The 18,659-nt window shown below is 36.6% G+C and overlaps 1 protein-coding gene across 3 annotated transcripts in view; it reads right to left on the bottom strand.

Annotated features, from left to right (window-relative positions):
• Nucleotides 1-18,659, bottom strand: part of KATNAL1 (katanin catalytic subunit A1 like 1) — an 85,696-nt gene that overhangs the window by 50,473 nt on the left and 16,564 nt on the right. For all 3 annotated transcript variants that reach the window (XM_044249534.1, XM_044249533.1, XM_044249535.1), the window contains exons 2-3: nt 14,991-15,166; nt 12,832-12,992 (exon numbers count right to left, since the gene is read on the bottom strand). In XM_044249534.1, coding sequence (XP_044105469.1) covers nt 12,832-12,992; nt 14,991-15,152 — 323 coding nt within the window. In that variant the 5' untranslated portion in view covers nt 15,153-15,166. The remainder of the gene's footprint in view (nt 1-12,831; nt 12,993-14,990; nt 15,167-18,659) is intronic.

Here is an 18,659-nt window from a genome sequence, read left to right on the forward strand (position 1 = left end):
CATGAACAGACGTTTCTGCAAAGAAGACATCCAGATGGCCAACAGACACATGAAAAAGTGCTCCATATCACTCGGCATCAGGGAAATACAAATCAAAACCACAATGAGATATCACCTCACACCAGTCAGAATGGCTAAAATCAACAGGTCAGGAAATGACAGATGCTGGCGAGGATGCGGAGAAAGGGGAACCCTCCTACACTGTTGGTGGGAATGCAAGCTGGTGCAACCGCTCTGGAAAACAGTATGGAGGTTCCTCAAAATGTTGAAAATAGAACTGCCCTATGACCCAGCAATTGCACTACTGGGTATTTACCCTAAAGATACAAATGTAGTGATCCAAAGGGGCACGTGCACCCGAATGTTTATAGCAGCAATGTCCACAATAGCCAAACTATGGAAAGAACCTAGATGTCCATCAATAGATGAATGGATCAAGAAGATGTGGTATATATACACAATGGAATACTATGCAGCCATCAAAAGAAACGAAATCTTGCCATTTGCGACAACATGGATGGAACTAGAGCGTATCATGCTTAGCGAAATAAGTCAAGCGGAGAAAGACAACTATCATATGATCTCCCTGATATGAGGAAGTGGTGATGCAACATGGGGGCTTAAGTGGGTAAGAGAAGAATCCATGAAACACGATGGGATAGGGAGGGAGACAAACCATAAGTGACTCTTAATCTCACGAAACAAACTGTGGGTTGCTGGGGGGAGGGGGGTTGGGAGAAGGGGGGTAGGGTTATGGACATTGGGGAGGGTATGTGCTTTTGGGTAAATTGGAAGGGGAGATGAACCATGAGAGACTATGGACTCTGAAAAACAATCTGAGGGGTTTGAAGTGGCGGGGGGGGGGGGGGGGGTGGGAGGTTGGAGTACCAGGTGGTGGGTATTATAGAGGGCACAGCTTGCATGGAGCACTGGGTGTGGCGGAAAAATAATGAATACTGTTTTTCTGAAAATAAATAAATTGGAAAAAAAAAAAAAAAAAAAGCCAAAGGCCCTGATCTTACCAAGCTTCCAATGTAGTAAGTAAACAATAAACACAGATTAAATTATCAGGCAGCAGCAAGTACTATGAAGAAAAATAAAGCAGAGTAAGGGAGCAGAGTTATGACAAGTGAGGGGGTAAATTATTTTTTAAATTTTCTGAGTACAGCTGACATATAACATTAGTTTCACAGGTACAACACTGTGATTCAACATCTCTATACATAATGCTGTGCTCACAGGTGTAGCTTCCATCTGTCAGAGCAATTACGACACCACCGATTCTATTCCTTGTGCTTTATTACACTTCATCCTTATGACTTACTCACTCTGTAAATGGAAGCCTATACCTCCAACTACCCTTTCCCCATTTCGCCCATCCCCCTAGGGGGATAAGTATTATAAATAAGGTGGTCAGGTAAGATTTTCTAGGTGACATGTGAACAAAGACCTAAATAAGATGAGGACATCAGTCATCTAAATACCTAGTGGGGATGGGGTAAGGGCTAGGGGAATGGGCAATGAAAACTACAGATATTTTTTGAGCACATACTATGTGCCTGGCTGTTCTTTACACTTTACTTGTATTCAATCATACAGTTCTCAAAATAAACCCATGAGGTAACTGCAGCATTGATCCCCAATTTACAGAGGAAGAAAATTAGAGAAAGACTGAATGTCACAGACACTAAGTGACAAATTTAGGATGAACGCTCAAAGTCTGGCTAATTATCAAGCTCCTGGCAAAGGAAACCGCCTTCCTAGAATCTGAGCTCCTGGAGGGCAGGAATCTTCCCCCTACTTTTTGCATCCATAGGGCCTAGTATACAGTGGGTGCTGGGTATGTTGAGTTGAACTGAATACAGACAGAGCAGAGGGATAGGGACTAGAGAACAAGAAGTCAGCAATAAGAGAAAGAGAAGAGGCAACAATCGAAAAAGAAAAAGAAGAAGGAAAAAGAAATACTGTAATGTCACAAAAGTCCTAAGAAGAAAGTTCCAAGGTAGAAAGATGGTAACCATTACCAAATGTTACAAAAGTTAAATACATTAAGTCTTGAGAACAGGCATTCTATTATTAAATTAGGAAGTGATCTTTAAGAATTCAGTTCTAATACCGCAATGATGGAGATCCAAGATTTCTAGTTATTCCAGAAAGCACAGCTGTGAAAGGTGATACAGGTACAGTACACATGACAGCAGTTTGCCAAAGGAGCAAAGAGGGGGGCTGACAGGAGCTCAAGTGCAGCAAGGCAAAGACTTTTCCCCGAAATTTAAAAGTAAAGTGTTAGGATTTCATTCTGACTTACCACTATCTTGTTCCCATTGCTTAGAAATTTTAATTCATTAGAGATAAACTATCTTTCAGTTGTCTGTTCTGTAACATAAAAAAAAAAGTGGTAGAAATACCAAGTTTTTAGGCACTTATTGTAATAAATGTCTAGAATTCCAAAATAAAGATTTCAGATGAGTGACTGAGTTCTACAATATAAGACAAATGCTCCCTAGAGAAACTTACACAAAAGAAACAAAATAATGAAAGGATTTCCCACTCTTAGGATTTCAACCCTGGAAAACATCTGCTCCTTCTGTCCTTACTCTCAAATGATCTTGCTTGCTTTTTTCCCCCTCACTGAAATAAACAGAAGAGAACTTCCAAAGGCTCCCCTCTGTATCTAGTCTCTTCTCTACACCCACACGCTGTGTAACTAGGGGTCTTCCCTCCAGTTACTTTGAATCAGATGCTCTTGTACACTAGACCGGCTCTTCCCTGTCCACTCCAGCACATTGCCCTTGATGTCTTCCCCTCCATCCCTTGCATCAACAGTTTCCCCCTTCCCTTCCAGATGCTCGCCAGCCTACAATCACCCTGCCAGTCCTCTCCCCTCTAAAATAACAAATCTTGACTCTGTGTCTTCCACAACTACCACTCAATTTCTCTACTCCCCTTGTCAGTAATATTCAGTGAAGTGTTACATGTACTCATTGTTATCAATTCGTCTCTTCCCATTCTCTGAACCCAGTCTACTATTCAACACCATTCCACGAAAACTATTCATCACAGTCACTAATGAGCTCTGTGTTGCCAAATTCAATACAATTTTCAAATTCTTATCTTTACCTACATGCAAAATTTGATGAAGTTGCTTAATAGAATAAAAACCACAATTTCTTCTAAAAAAAAAGATAATTACAGTATCTATTTTAGAGGATGGTTGTGAGAATTAAGAAATAAAGCATGTAAAGAATTTGTTAGCACAGTACCTGATTTACAATTAGGAACTCAATAAATGTCAGTGTGGTTAATCAACACTGCTAGCTGCATTCTACCCACAATCTAAAAATAAAGCCAACTCTAGCCTCGAGAAATAGAATTTTGGAAGAGAAAGGACTCTAGAAGGTTTTTTAAAAATTAGTATAATTTCAACCTGCCAATCATATTAGACAAATAACCTGTTTCACCATATAAAGAATGACATTAAAATGTCCTTCTTAAAATTCCTTACTTGCTGATGATTCCTAAATAACTAACACTAACTCCAATCTCTCCCAAGTTCTGGTTCTCATTTCCAGTTCCTATTAAAGAGTTGATCTAAAAATTTAATCATCTGCTCCAATTTTTCCCTCAATCTCTATATTTCATTAATCACAAAATCCTATCCATTTAATCTCACTATTGGCATTCACATTCATTTTCAAGACCATATGCCTAAGAGGGCAAGAACTGTGTCTTATTCTGAATCCCACCATATCCCCAGCATAGTACCCGCATAATATATGACACAGTACTAGGCATATAATAGATGCCGGCATCCTAGTTCAAGCTCTCCAGGATGCCTGCATTATTTTCTCTTACTGGTTTCTGGAGGCCAAGGTCTATGGGGGGTGTCTATTACATTCATACTTTCCAAAAGGCCAAAGATCATGCCTAGCATATGATGTATGTTCATAAAAATATATGTTGGCTATATCAAGGATACAGTGTTTTTCTTCCTAAGACTTCAAAACAATTTTACAAAACAATCTCATCATAATATACATTTTATAGGGGGAACAATGAGGTGAGGAGAAGGGAATTTAATGTGAAGGACTACTCAACTAGTGGTAGAACTGTTAAAAACAAAAACACATACAGAAAACTTGCTCTCCTGCCTCTTAATCCCAAGAAAATAACAGCAAGAGCCTGGATAAAATGCCGGTAAGAATGAGATGGTAGCCTACTCTCTACTGGTACTTGACACTGGCTTTACTTGATCTTTTTCCACTACAAACTGGGACTTAAAATACTAGCAGTAGGGTGCCTGGGTGGCTCAGTGGGTTAAGCCACTGCCTTCAGCTCAGGTCATGATCTCAGGGTCCTGGGATCGAGTCCCGCATCAGGCTCTCTGCTCAGCAGGGAGCCTGCTTCCTCCTCTCTCTCTCTGCCTGCCTCTGCCTACTTGTGATCTCTCTCTGTCAAATAAATAAATGAAATCTTTAAAAAAAAAAAAATACTAGCAGTAACTTAATTTATTTGGGTACCCAAAGAAACAAAGCAACAACTTTAATACCAAGTCAATAAGAATTTCCTCTTTGCTGAAATTCTAGAGAATAGCACAAATTGGATTACAAACAATCTTACTATTTCTATATAAAGAGAAACACAATATGCCATTTACCTTGGTTCCAGATAAAAGAACATTGGAGGGCCTATTAGAGTTCTATTTTACCTATACAGAATAAGCCAAATGACTAATTTCAGGGCTCCTATTCTTACTGCCATCTGTCCCAAAAGCTGTAACTTAAAAAGACCTAATATATTTATTTTTTAAGTTGAATACAGAATGGTTTATTGAATACATGCTATTTCAAATATTGCTCCAATGCAGGAAATCTGTTCCACTGCTTCAGATCTCATGAAGAAAGACCTCTTTCAAATGGTCTCTTTTAAAGAGAATTCAACTGCATACCTGGGTAGCTCAGTCAGTTAAGCATCTGCCTCGGCTGAGGTCATGATCACAGGATCAAGTCCCACATGGGGTTTCCTGCTCTTCACATGGGGTTCTTCACATGGGGTTCCCCAGACTCAGTGGGGAGTCTGCTTCTTCCTTTCCCTCTGCCCCTCCCCACTGTTCATTCTCTCTCTCTCAAATAAATAAAATTTAAAGAATAAATAAAGGGAATGCACTTAATAAACTTAATGGAAAATAAGCAATTAAATACAAAGTACCCTTTAACTTAGGACACTAAGAATGATCTGGAAGCTTTACCTCTCTGAAGTTTAATTCTAATATTGCCACTATCTCCCATCATAAACCATTTGTAGCTCAATTTCCTCACATTTAAGACAATGAATCAAATTCATTTTCAAAGATTGTTTTGATTTATCCAAGCAGCTGCTGGTGATTTAAAACAGGATGGTGATTAAACTCAGCAGAGGCATGACATACAAGGTATAACTTGAAACAATGTGGCAAACCACTGCCTGAGACCACAGTCTACAGATTACCTTGGTGTGAAGAAACAGGCATAGAGCAGTTTTGTGTTAAAAGTCCATTAAGTGCAGGCGACTGAGTGGCTCAGTGGTTTAAAGCCTCTGCCTTCAGCTCAGGTCATGATCCCAGGGCCCTGGGATTGAGCCCCACATCAGGTTCTCCGCTCAGCAGCGAGTCAGCTTCCCCTTTTCTCTCTCTCTCTCTCTCTCTCTGCCTACCTCTCTGCCTACTTGTGATCTCTGCCAAACAAATAAATAAAAAATCTTAAAAAAAAAAAAAAAAGTCCATTAAGTGAAAAGGACAGACCCAGAAGCAGGTTAGTAGCTAATGCTAAATATATCAGACACATCCCAGAAACTTAATACAAAACAACATAAGTTATATTTTCTTACTGATTCACACTGTAATTTCAGTGTGGTGTTTCAAAGAAGAAAAATTAACTATATTTAAAATATCAATACTTATTTCATTATTTGCAGCTTCTTTACTCTCTTACAATCTCCAACAAAAATTTAACCAAGTAGATAACAGATCTATATATGTATTAGGATATATAGATATATATTAAAACCCACAGATACCACTGAATGTGTGTAGGAAAGTAATGCAGTAAAATGGACATAAATAAGTTGAGGGGCGCCTGTGTGGCTCAGTGGGCTGGAGACTCTGCCTTTGGCTCGGGTCATGATCCCAGGGTCCTGGGATCGAGCCCCACATCAGGCTCTCTGCTCAGCGGGGAGCCTGCTTCCCCCACCCCCTCTCTGCCTGCCTTTCTGCCTACTTGTGATCTCTGTCTGTCAAATTTTAAAAATCTTAAAAAAAAAAAAACAAGTTGAGAAGATTTGGGTTCAAATCTTGGTTCTGCCACTTGTTCAGATGAGTTTGGGAAAATAAACTCTATAAACTTCAATCTTGTCAGGTGCAAATGGGGTTCATAATAGTAAGTTAGCAATAGTAATATGGGCAAACAATAATAGTAGCTATTTCGTGGCATCACTGGAAGTTTAAATAGGATAATGCTTATAAAAAATATGATTAGTGATCAATAATTAGTTGTCATCCCTTCCCTGAAAATGACTACCAACTTCACAAGATCTGGACAATTAAAAATCTTCTCTGCCAGAGTTATTACAAATGTTTCAGAAAACAAAGGATTTATGCAGAATGAGCAGGGAGGAAAATTATCCTTTTTTAATTCTGTTATTCCTCTATTACTTACCTGAAAAAAAATGGTAGTGCTTTATTCCAGAGTTGACCATTCATTTTAATTATTCATTACATGTCAATTACTGTCTTATACATTAAACTCTTCTAATTAATTCCATGAGGTACAGATTATCATTTTACAGATAACAAAACTAGTATCTGGAGAGATTAATAACCCGTTCAAGGTCCAGAAGCAAGTAAGTGGCAAGAACAGAATTCAAACTTGGATCTCATAGACTTGTGTCTTCCCATTGAACTAAGAATATCTAAGGAATATACCCACTAATCACTATCTCTAGATGAAAATTTCATTATGTTTTGTTTTATGTGACCTGTAGAAGACACAAACTGGTAAAAGGAGAAAAATATCATACAACTCTAACCTCCCAAAACTTTCGACACTGAACTTACAATCTTAGTATTTATTTATTAGCCCATGAATACTCAAGGTATTACACAGAATTCCTTCACTAGTAGAACCTTGTGAAGTTGTTAAGTGTTTTTCCATGGTTGTTGATGATACACATCAGAATAGGACTCTTTGTCCTCAGCCGCACCAGACAATATACAGTCTTGGATTTGCTTTTTATTCTGATCCATAGAAAAAAAACATACTACATATATAGTATATAACAGCCACACACAGGGAAAACTTTTTTTAATTTAGTATGGAGAAAGGAGGTTCAGAGAAATACATTCTGGTCCATTCATCTGTTGCTTTCATTAAAACACAAGCACAAAAATAAGTAAGATCTGTGTTATAAGCAGCTAAGGGAGGACAAATAAAAGGAAATAATGGGCTAATGTTTCTCTAATAAGAGAAGTTTTCAGGTAAGTATTCATCAATGGGCAAATGCCAGCCACACTTTTTTATTCAGTTAGAGCCACAAATATTAGAGTTACTATCTGTGGCCACTGCTTTTTGAAATACATCATGGTGCTCTAGCAATTCAGAACAGATATTTCCTATATTGTAAATTATTCCCAGGACTCAATGACTTCACTGGCAAATTCTACCAAACATTTAAAGAAGAGTTAACACAAATCCTTCCCAAATTCTTTCAAAAAAATTTTAAAAAAGAGATCGCCTCTAAACTCATTTTACAAGGCCAGCATCACCCTGATACCAAAGCCAAGAAAACTACAGACTGATATCCCTAAGGAATACAAAAAAAAATTAAGATTTTGTTTCTTTATTTGAGAGAGAGCAGATGAACAGGGGAGGGAAGGCATGAGGGGCAGAGAGATAGGGAGAAACAGACTCCCCAGTGAGCAGGGAGCCTGAATGAGCCACCCAGATACCCCAGGAATATGAAAATTCTTAACAAAGTATTAGCAAAATATTCCCATTGAATATGAATTCAACAATACATTCAAAGGATTATACACCATGACCAAATGGGATTTATGTCTAGAACATTGGGGTAGTTCAACACACAGAAATCAATAAATGTGATACAATACATTAATAGAATGAAAAATAAAAATCATATCAACATCTCAATAGGTGCAAACAAAAAAAAAAGCCTCCACAAATTGGGTATAGAAGGAACATACTTCAACATAATAAAGGCCACACACAATTAAGCTCACAACTAACATCATACTTAAAAGTGAAAACGGAAAGTTTCTGTTCTAAGATCAGGAATAAGGCAAGGCTGCCCACACTCATCATTCTTACTCAACATAGTATTGGAAGTTCCTGCTAGCATAATTAGGCAAGACAAAAAAATAAAAGGCATCCAAATCAGAAATGAAGAAGCAAAAGTTGTCATTATTTGCAGATAATATTATCTTACACATAAAAAGCCCTAAAGACTCAACCAAAATTCTCTTAGAACTAATCAACAAATTCAGAAAAGTTGCAGGATATAAAATCAACATACAGTACATATGTACAGTACATATACACTAACAGGGAAACCTCTAAAAAGAAAGACAACAATCCCATTCACAATAGCATCAAAAACAATAAAATATTTAGGAATACATCTAACAAAAGAAGTGAAAGAATACTTTGAATACTACAAAACTTTAATGAGAGAAATTAAAGAAAACACAAATGGAAAGATATCCCATGTTCATGGATCAGAATATTAATATTGATAAAATGTCATCTACACATTCAACACAACAATCCCTATCAAAATTCCAATGGCATTCTACCCAGAAATCAACAACAACAACAAAAAAAAAAAAAAAAAACCTCTAAAATTTGTATGGATCCACAAAACCCCAAATAGCCAAAACAATCAAAAGAACAAAGCCAGAGGCATCACACTTCCTGATTTCAAACTATACTACAAAGCTTTAGTAATTAAAACAAGATAGTACTAGCATAAATACACACATGGACACCAATGAAAGATAACAGAGAATGCAGAAATAAACCCTTGTATTTATAGTCAACTAATAGTTGACAAGAGAGCCAAGAATACTCGATGGGAAAAGAATGGTCTTTTCAACCAAAAATAGTGCTGAGAAAATTGGATACCCACAGCAGAAAAATAAAATTGGATCCCTATGTTACACCATTTCATAAAAATGAACTTAAACTGAATTTAAAAGACTTAAACATAAGACTTGATATTGTAAAACTCTTAGAAGAAAAAACATGGAAAGAAGCTCCTTGACATTGGTCTTGGCAATGATATTTTGGATATGATATCAAAAGCACAAGCAACAAAAGCAAAAATCAAGTGAGTCTATGGCAAAATAAAAAGTTTCTGCAGAGCGAAAGAAACAAATCAAAAAATGAAAAGGCAACCTTATGAATGGGAAAAAAATATCTGCAAAACATTTATCAGATAAGGGAGTTAATATACAAAATATATAAAGAACCCATACAACTCAACAACAACAACAAAATCCAATTAAAAAATGGGCAGAGGGGGCACTTGGGTGGCTCAGTGGGTTGGGCCTCTGCCTTCGGCTCAGGTCATGGTCTCAGGGTCCTAGGATCGAGCCCTGCATCGGGCTCTCTGCTCAGCAGGGAGCCTGCTTCCCTCTCTCTCTGCCCGCCTCTCAGCCTGCTTGTGATCCCTCTCTGTGTGTCAAATAAATAAATAAAATCTTTAAAAAAAAAAAAATGGGCAGAGGAACCAAATAGATATTTTTCCAAAGGAGACATCTAAAATGGCCCACAGGTACAGAAAAAAAAAAACTCTCAACATTACTAATCATCAAGGAAATGAAAAAAAAAAAAAAAGGAAAGGAAAAAGAAAATGCAAATCAAAACCACTATGAGATACCATCTCATGCCTGTTGGAATGGCTATCATCAAGAAGACGAGAAGAAAGTGTTGGCAAGAATGTGGAAAAAAGAGAACGCTTTTTCACTCTTACTGGGAATGTAAACTGGTTCAGCCACCATGGAAAACAGTATGGAGGTTTATTAAAAAAAATAAAAACAGAACTATCAAATGATTTATCAATGCCACTGCTGGCTATATATCCAAAGGAAAACATGATATGGAAGAGATACATGCACTCCCATATTCACTGCAGCATTACGCACAATAGCCAAAATATGAAAACAATTTAAGTGTCTATCAACAGATGGATGAATAAAGAGGTAAAACACAACATATAGAAAAGAAGGGCCATCTGTACCCCAATGTTTATAGCAGCAATGGCCACGGTCGCCAAACTATGGAAAGAACCAAGATGCCCATCAACGGACGAATGGATAAGGAAGATGTGGTCCATATACACTATGGAGTATTATGCCTCCATCAGAAAGGATGAATACCCAACTTTTGTAGCAACATGGACGGGACTGGAAGAGATTATGCTGAGTGAAATAAGTCAAGCAGAGAGAGTCAATTATCATATGGTTTCACTTATTTGTGGAGCATAACAAATATCATGGAGGACAAGGGGTGTTAGGAGAAGGGGGTTGGGGTAAATTGGAAGGGAGGTGAATCACGAGAGACTATGGACTCTGAAAAACAAACTGAGGGGTTTGAAGTGGCAGGGGGGTGGGAGGTTGGGGTACCAGGTGGTGGGTATTATAGAGGGCATGGATTGCATGGAGCACTGGGTGTGGTGAAAAAATAATGAATACTGTTTTTCTGAAAATAAATAAATTGAAAAAATTTTTTAAAAAGATTAAAAAAAATTTTTAAAAAACGACAACATATAGTGTCTATCAACAGATGAATGAACATACATTTATGTAAAGGTAATGGAATATTATTCACTCATGAGAAAGAAAAAAATCCTCCCATCTCCAACAACATGGATGGACCTTGATGGCATTATGCTAAGTGAGATAAGTCAAACAGAGACAAATACTATAGGATCTCACTTATATGTAAAATCTAAAAAAACCAAAATTGTAACAACAGAATTAAGTATCACGGGCTGAGGAGAATTAGGAAGATGTTTAGGAGTACAAAGCTGCAATTAGTAGATAAGTAAGTCCTGGAAATCTAACACACAGCACAGAGATTATATACAACAATAATATACTGTATTTTAACTTTCAAAGGTGGTAAGAGACTAGATCTTAATTGTTCCCACCAGAAAAAAAAAAAAAAAAAGATAATTACATGACATAATGGAAGTGTTAGCTAATACTACCATGGTAGTCAAACTACCATAAATCTATATATATCTCAAATCAACACACTCTACACCTTAACTCACATAATATTATATGTCAGCTATATCTAAAGTTATTACAAGCTTTTAGCTGTAAACTAGAAGTATACTTCTGAATTAATGACTTTCAGAAAAAAATAGGTATTTTATCACACAAAATTTTCAAGTTCCAATAAATCAAAATGGCATCATTTCTTTTCCTCGGTATTTACTTTGGAACTTCCATGGTAACAACCCTTTGACTCCTGAAACGTTGCCTTTTAAGAAGATAATGGTTACCTTAATGCAAAACACCTGAAAGTGGTTACATCTGTGAAAAGGGCTATATTGTTGTAGACCTTAGAATCATCATCCAGTGTTTTTATAATGGGAATCATAAAATTATCCGTAACTCAATGGAAAAAGCCCTGAAGGAATAAATTAGCCACTTTTCACAGTTCTTTAAATGCTTTTAAAAAACTTCAAGAGATCAACAAGTTAAACACATGATCACAGCTACTGACCAAAGGAAAATTTATTTTCTATGATGCAACACTCTGGCCACAATACCACTTCACAATCAAGGAGACGGACAGCCAGAAAGCCCTAAAGTTGGATCCTGGCCTACCCTAACTTATAGGTCAGGGTCTGTCAGGCCTCAGTTTCCTCATTGTGAAAATAATGGAATTATTCATTCAATGTTCACTGAATGCCTACTATGTGCCAAACATTGTGTTAGCAATAAAATTTGTTATTTGTTATTTTTGTTTTGTTTTGAGAAAATAAAAACATGGCCCTTGCCCTAGCAAAGCTCCTCATTTTTTGAACAAAGAAATGCAACATGGTAACTGCTATGCACAAAGCTCTGTGTTTGAGTGAACGGAGAAAGGCTGCAGGGAAAATACAGTTCAGCTGAGAATGGAACAAGGAATATGAATATGAGTAGCCCAGATGGGGATCATGCGAATCCCCTTAACAAAGAATAGACTGTGCAAAAACAAAAAAGACAGGAAAAAACCAGAGACAGGTTTAATGTAGATGACCCATAGGCTGCACTATAGGGAAATAAACTTGGAAATAAACACTAGGGAATCTGACCTTTAACTTTTAAGGAATGAAAAGGTTCCTTCTACACTAGGACTCTGGAAACTGGCTGTAGGCCCGACCAGATGAATCCAATATGTCCACCATTTCATCTAAAATTGTCAGAATCATTTAAAGCAAAAAGTTTTAAAGCAAAAAAGCCATCCATGTTTTGATGCTGACAGAAAATCTAAAAGACCTCACGTAACTGATAAATTTTAGAGGACTAGCAGCAGATTTCTATTATTATGACTTATAGTAGTAAAAATTCTAAAAGATACATGACAAATGATTTACTTTTGTATCAAAAATAAACTCTGCAAACTATCAGTGTGAAAACTAAACAAGTATTAAATTTGCATACCCCCCAAATATTTTTTCAAATAAAAAAAGGCAAGCTTCATTCAAATAAAGCTTCATTCTCTTCACTCTGAATATCAAAATTAACTATAAAAGCACCTAAAGAGAATATAAAGTCCCATTTACCTGTGTTCTGCAGGTACAGGTGGCGGCCAAACAGCAGGATCTCTAAATGGTTCATCTTGACAAGACACAGGGAAATCTGGGGGCTTGTCAATTTTAAAACTTTCCAAAGTGCTGACAATACTTTTAACTTGTTCGTATTCTTCCAATAATTCCTGCCGAACCTTAAAGAAAATAACCTCTATGCTGTAAACTGTTTAAAGTTTATATGAAGGTCAAGTAATAAATTGCTATAGAATGCTAGGTTCCTTGGGGCGCCTGGGTTGGGCCATCGGTTGAGTGTCCCACTCTTGGTTTTGGCATAGGTTCTGATCTCAGGGTCATGAGCCTGTTCTCAGGCTGTGTTCAGTGCAGAGTCTGCTTGAGATTCTACCTCTCCTTCTGCCCCTCCCACCTGCACACACCGGCACACTCTCTCTTTCCACCTCTCATAACTAAGTCTTTAAAAGAAAGAAAAAAAAAAAAAAAGAATGCATTTTCTCAATGTCACTCAAACTATGCAAAATGAGTCATTACAACATATTTAAAAAACAAAGAACTATTTAAAGTAATATAGATAGGAGGGTAGGAACTGGATTGAAAAAACACTTTACATACTTGTTTGCAGGCGAAGTATGTTTTTCAAAATGGAGCTCTTATTTCTACTAATGAATGTGATGACCATTAATATAATTTAAAACCAGTAACTAGGTCAGTAACAAGTTAACCATTCCCAGAAATCTAAAATGTTATGCTAAATCCTTTTACTATATTTATAAATAGCTTTCAAAAAATTATCAGCCAGAATTTTCATCAGCATTTCCTACTCCTAATATCATTAAGTGTGAAATGCCTGTCATAAGCATCTGAAAACCTTAGGTGCTGGAATACTAAGCATTACCAATTTCCAATTTTTATTTAAAGTCTCCATCTAAAATCTGAATTCTTCTGGACTTGTTTAAATTCTTTCAAGTGTTGTATAAAGTTCATTTTGAGTTCACAGGCAAGATTTTTTCCATATTTAAGAAACTTCACTGAGTATCTACTATGTGGAAATTCTTGTGTTTTCAAACTTTGAGACGAAACTAATTTTCAAAGGCAAACAGATAATGGATTGAAAATTACATTTATAAATTCATTTGAGCAATTCTAATTTGTTTTTAACCAGAAAGCACACTTTAATGTAAAGCAGAGAAAAGAAAAATCTAGGTAAAATTCAACTGCTAATATATGCAATTATATACTTGGAGAAATGAAATTGGAGAACCTAATGGAAATCAACATAGTAGAAATATCCAAATAGAAATGGTCACTATTTAACACAATTGAGAAACTCTCCAAAATATTTCCAAGCTAATAAACCACTCTTGCCTGCGGCTAGTATGTAGGACAGAAAAAAAACACAATTAAAAAGTCAACTCGAGTTAAAGCAAGTATATTGTTCTCACTCAAAATAATTTGGTAATGCTTAAGTTGGAAAATAAGCCAAATTTACCCTGAAAACTTAGTGAAACATCAATTTCTGACATGGAAAAATTAAAAGAAACGCTTGAAAGGCATTAGGACATTAAGTGGAAACTTCAAAGAAATGCTTGACTTTGTACTTTTAATTTTAAAAGGATTTTAAGTTTTAAGAATAAGTGGGGAAATTCTAATTCAAGTTTTCATTAACTGTACTAGTATATAATCAAGTTGTACAGTCAAGAGACACAGCAAATATATTAGTTTTATTAGATTATTGACTCCTTTGTATTTGTAGGAAGTCTTTCAAAAGAAGAGGAAACTCTCTTAAAGGAAAAGTTTTATGAAATGGGTCAAAACTACATGTAAAAATGAAAGGGAAAAGGGCAAGCAGAAATACCTTAGATCAAAAATTTGTAATTACACACAAGTAAGTGACTGATCATGAAAATTTAAAAAACTGAAAGAAGATTCAATTAGAATTAAATACCTTCAAAATATGTCTCATGAAAGCTATGAAAAATATATAAAATATTAACTGAGCGAGACAAAATTATTCAGAGAACATTTTAAATATATATATACTTATATATATATTAATATATTTCAGTATTTGGACAAATAAGAACTATTTACAAAACCTCCAACTAATTTTCCAACTCTAGGCTCTCAAGTATAATGAAGGACTGCCCTCACTCACTGAATACTGGAATGTGTCTTACCTGTTGCCATTTGCCTTTGACAGCCGGGTCTCTGACTGATAGGCAATGTCTCTGAATCTGCTGTATCACCCCCTGGTAATACACCATTGATGAGTCATAGTTTCCAAGAAGTGCATATTCTCTTCCTTTCTTTGCATTGTCACAAATCTCAGCCAAATTCATCTTCCTCCAGAGTCCTACACAGAATACATAATGTCTTCTTACTAAGTTTTCGGCACCAACTTCAGAACATTTTTTCTTATTCTTTAAAATATCTGCTTAAAACTACTTTCAAAGTCAAAATGGTTCTCTTTCTTTGAGGTTATCTGAATGCATTTTATAATACTGAACAAAGTTTCTAATTCTGGAAGCACAAAGGATATCATAAAAGAACACCTAAGGAGATAACACAGAGAGAAATTACACAGCTCCGAACTATTGGCTTATGTTAAAGGTACATAAATTGGACACTAGTTCTCCTTGCCCATTTACAATTACCTTTAGTTGTAATAACAATAAAGATGAACTTGATCATATTCAATTTATTCCTGATAATTTAGTAATAAATATGTGAATATCACATATTTTTTCCATTGAAAAAACTGCAGAAATTAGTTCTAAAATATTTTGGCCCCCAAAACCAGAAGTCCTACTTAAATACATTTTAAAGGAACAGCCTATAGTTGTCCATGCATAATTTATATGTATTTAATTGTCCCACACAACTTAAATCTAAGCAAAAAACCAAGAATTAAACTACCTGAGCCCTTTTTGCTCCTCAACTTGTAATATTCTATGATTTTGTCTATAGTTTTCTGTCTGTGCAAATAACTATCATCAATCTTTTCCCTTCGACAGATGCTAGGAAGAAGAGTTATCATCTGAACCTCCGGTTTCCACCAAATCTGTCCAGCCCAGTAATTCTGACTTTTCTTCCTGACTTCCCAAACCCATTCAAGAATCATCCAAGGCTCCTATACAAATATACTTTCTGTCCAAGACTATAAGGAATAGGAAGTTCAGAGATACAGTAGAATAACATCCAGGAAGAGTCCAAATTGCCCTACTCTTACTGTATAGCACAGTAAACCAATAAATCCACTTAGTAGAGAAAATCAAAGTATTTCTCCATGCCTAACCCAGTCAAGAAATGAATAGATATTTCTCCAAAGACATACAAATGGACAAGAGACATAGGAAAAAATGCTCAACATCACCCAGCATCAGGGACATACAAATCAAAACCACAATAAGATACCACTTTGCGGGGGTACCTGGGTGGCTCAGAGGGTTAAGCCTCTGCCTTTGGCTCAGGTCATGATCTTAGGATCCTGGGATCAAGCCCCACATCCAGCTCTCCACTCAACATGGAGCCTGCTTCCCCCTCTCTCTCTGCCTGCCTCTCTGCCTTCTTGTGATCTCTCTCTGTCAAATAAATAAAATCTTAAAAAAAAAAAAAGATACCACTTTGCACCTGTCAGAATGGTGAAAATTAACAAATCAGAAAACAACAAATGCTGGCAAGGATGCAAAGACAGGGAAACCCTCTTACACTACTGGTAGGAATGCAAACTGGTACAGCCACTCTGGAAAACAGTATGGAGGTCCCTCAAAAAGCTAAAAATAGAACTACCCTACAACCCAGCAATTGCACTACGAGGTATATAACCCAAAGATAGACATATAGTGATCCAAAGGGGCACATGCACCTCAGTGTTTATAGCTGCAATGTCCACAATAGCCAAACTATGGAAAGTGCCCAGACATCCACTGACAGATGAACAGATAAAGAAGATGTGGTATACATATACAATGGAGTATTACTCAACCATCAAAAAAATGAAACCTTGCCACTTGCAATGATGTGGCTGGAACTAGAGGGTATTATGCTAAGCAGTGTAAGTCAATCAGAGAAAGACAGTTCTATGAATTCACTCACATGTGGAATTTAAGAAACAAAACAGAGGAGCATAGATGAAGACAGTGAAAAATAAATCAAGATGAAATCAGAGAGGGAGACAAACCTAAGAGGCTCTTAACCAAAGGAAATGGAGGGTTGCTGGTAGGGGAAGGGGGGGTAGGAGGATGAGGTAACGGGGTGATGGGCATTAAGAACAGCACATGATGTAATGGGCACTGGGTGTGATATACAACTGAGGAATTACTGAACTCTATCTCTAAAATTATACACTATGTATAAATTAATTGAATTTAAATTTAAAAAATATTTCTCCATGCCTTTCTAAAGGAATTATATTTTGGTGTTACTTAGCCCTTTCTCTCTACCTCTTCTCTATTCTTAAGCAGTTCAAAAACTCTTCCTCAAAATTAAGCACATCCAGTTCTAGGCATTTCCAAAGGACTCTACTATATTCTTAAAAATAAAACTGTTTCCTTTATGTTTTTTGACATATCATTTGTCCCTTCACCCAGCATAAGTTCCTGGAAGAAAGCATCTATGTTATTTGAGAATCAAACCGCAGCGAAGAGTACACTACTTTTGCAGTTAGAAACTAAAGCGTTCAGTAGATTTACCCACATGGAAATCATGGAAAACCTCCTGTTCACATCAGAACAGTAACACCAAGCAATAAAGTCTTATTACAGAGAATGAGCTGTAATTAATAAATCCAGTAGAAACAAAGCTGTTCCATGTATTATTTTCTTGTAAAGTCACCGTGACACAAAACATTAATTCTGCTAATATGTGCAGGGTATACAACTATGCAGGATAAAAATATCTGGACATAAAGCAGGGGTTTTTTAAGATTTTATTTGACAGAGAGTGAGAGCACAAGCTGAGGGAGCAGCAAGCAGAGCAGGGAGAGGGTGAAGTATGCTTCCCACTCAGCAGGGAGCCTGATGCAGGACTTGATCCCAGGACCCTAGGATCATGACCTAAGGCCAAGGCACCCCAGCAAATTCTTTCTACAAAGGGTCAAACAGTAATTATTTTAGGCTTTAAGGGACAACAGGTAAAGTTTAGGACATTATATAAATACTTAAATAATGAGAAAATTTTCCATAATTTTTATTGATAAAATTCAAAACATTATAGTAATAACCGCTGAGTACAACTTTTTGTAGAACCCATCTCCTCCTAAGAATGAAGCTCTTTTGTGGAGGAGGATAATATTCCACTTAGTTGAGATTCAAAATTTGTGTTCCCTATCGTGGAGATCAATTGCAGGGGCGCCTGGGTGGATCAGTCAGTTAAGCATCTGCCTTTAGCTCAGGTCATGAGCCCAGGGTCCTGGGACTGAGACCAGACCAGCACAGGGCTTCCCGCTCAGTGGAGAATCTGCTTCTCCCTCTCCTTTTGCCCCTCCCTGAACCTTTGTGCACGCTCTCATGCGCGCGCACGCTCTTTCTCTCTCCCTCTCTCTCCCTCCCTCTCTTTCTCTCTCTCTTGCATTCTTGCTCTACTCAAGTAAATAAAATCTTTTTTTTAATCAATTGCAAACATTCATATGGTAGTGCTGCTTTTCAATAAGATTTTATGTATTTCATGTTTGAAAATGTCTTTTTACCTAGAAAGGTGCCTCTGCATACATATGATTTCAATGTTCATTGTTTGGAAGATATCTACAGACTTTATTCTTAATATTTGTCTTTCAGCATGTCCTTACATTGCAGATTAATCACTTCCAATTTAAGGTTATGGTACAAATTAAATGGATTTTGTAAAAT

Source organism: Neovison vison, chromosome 5 (genome assembly GCF_020171115.1).
Source record: "Neovison vison isolate M4711 chromosome 5, ASM_NN_V1, whole genome shotgun sequence".
In the NCBI taxonomy this organism is placed as follows: Eukaryota; Metazoa; Chordata; class Mammalia; order Carnivora; family Mustelidae; genus Neogale; species Neogale vison.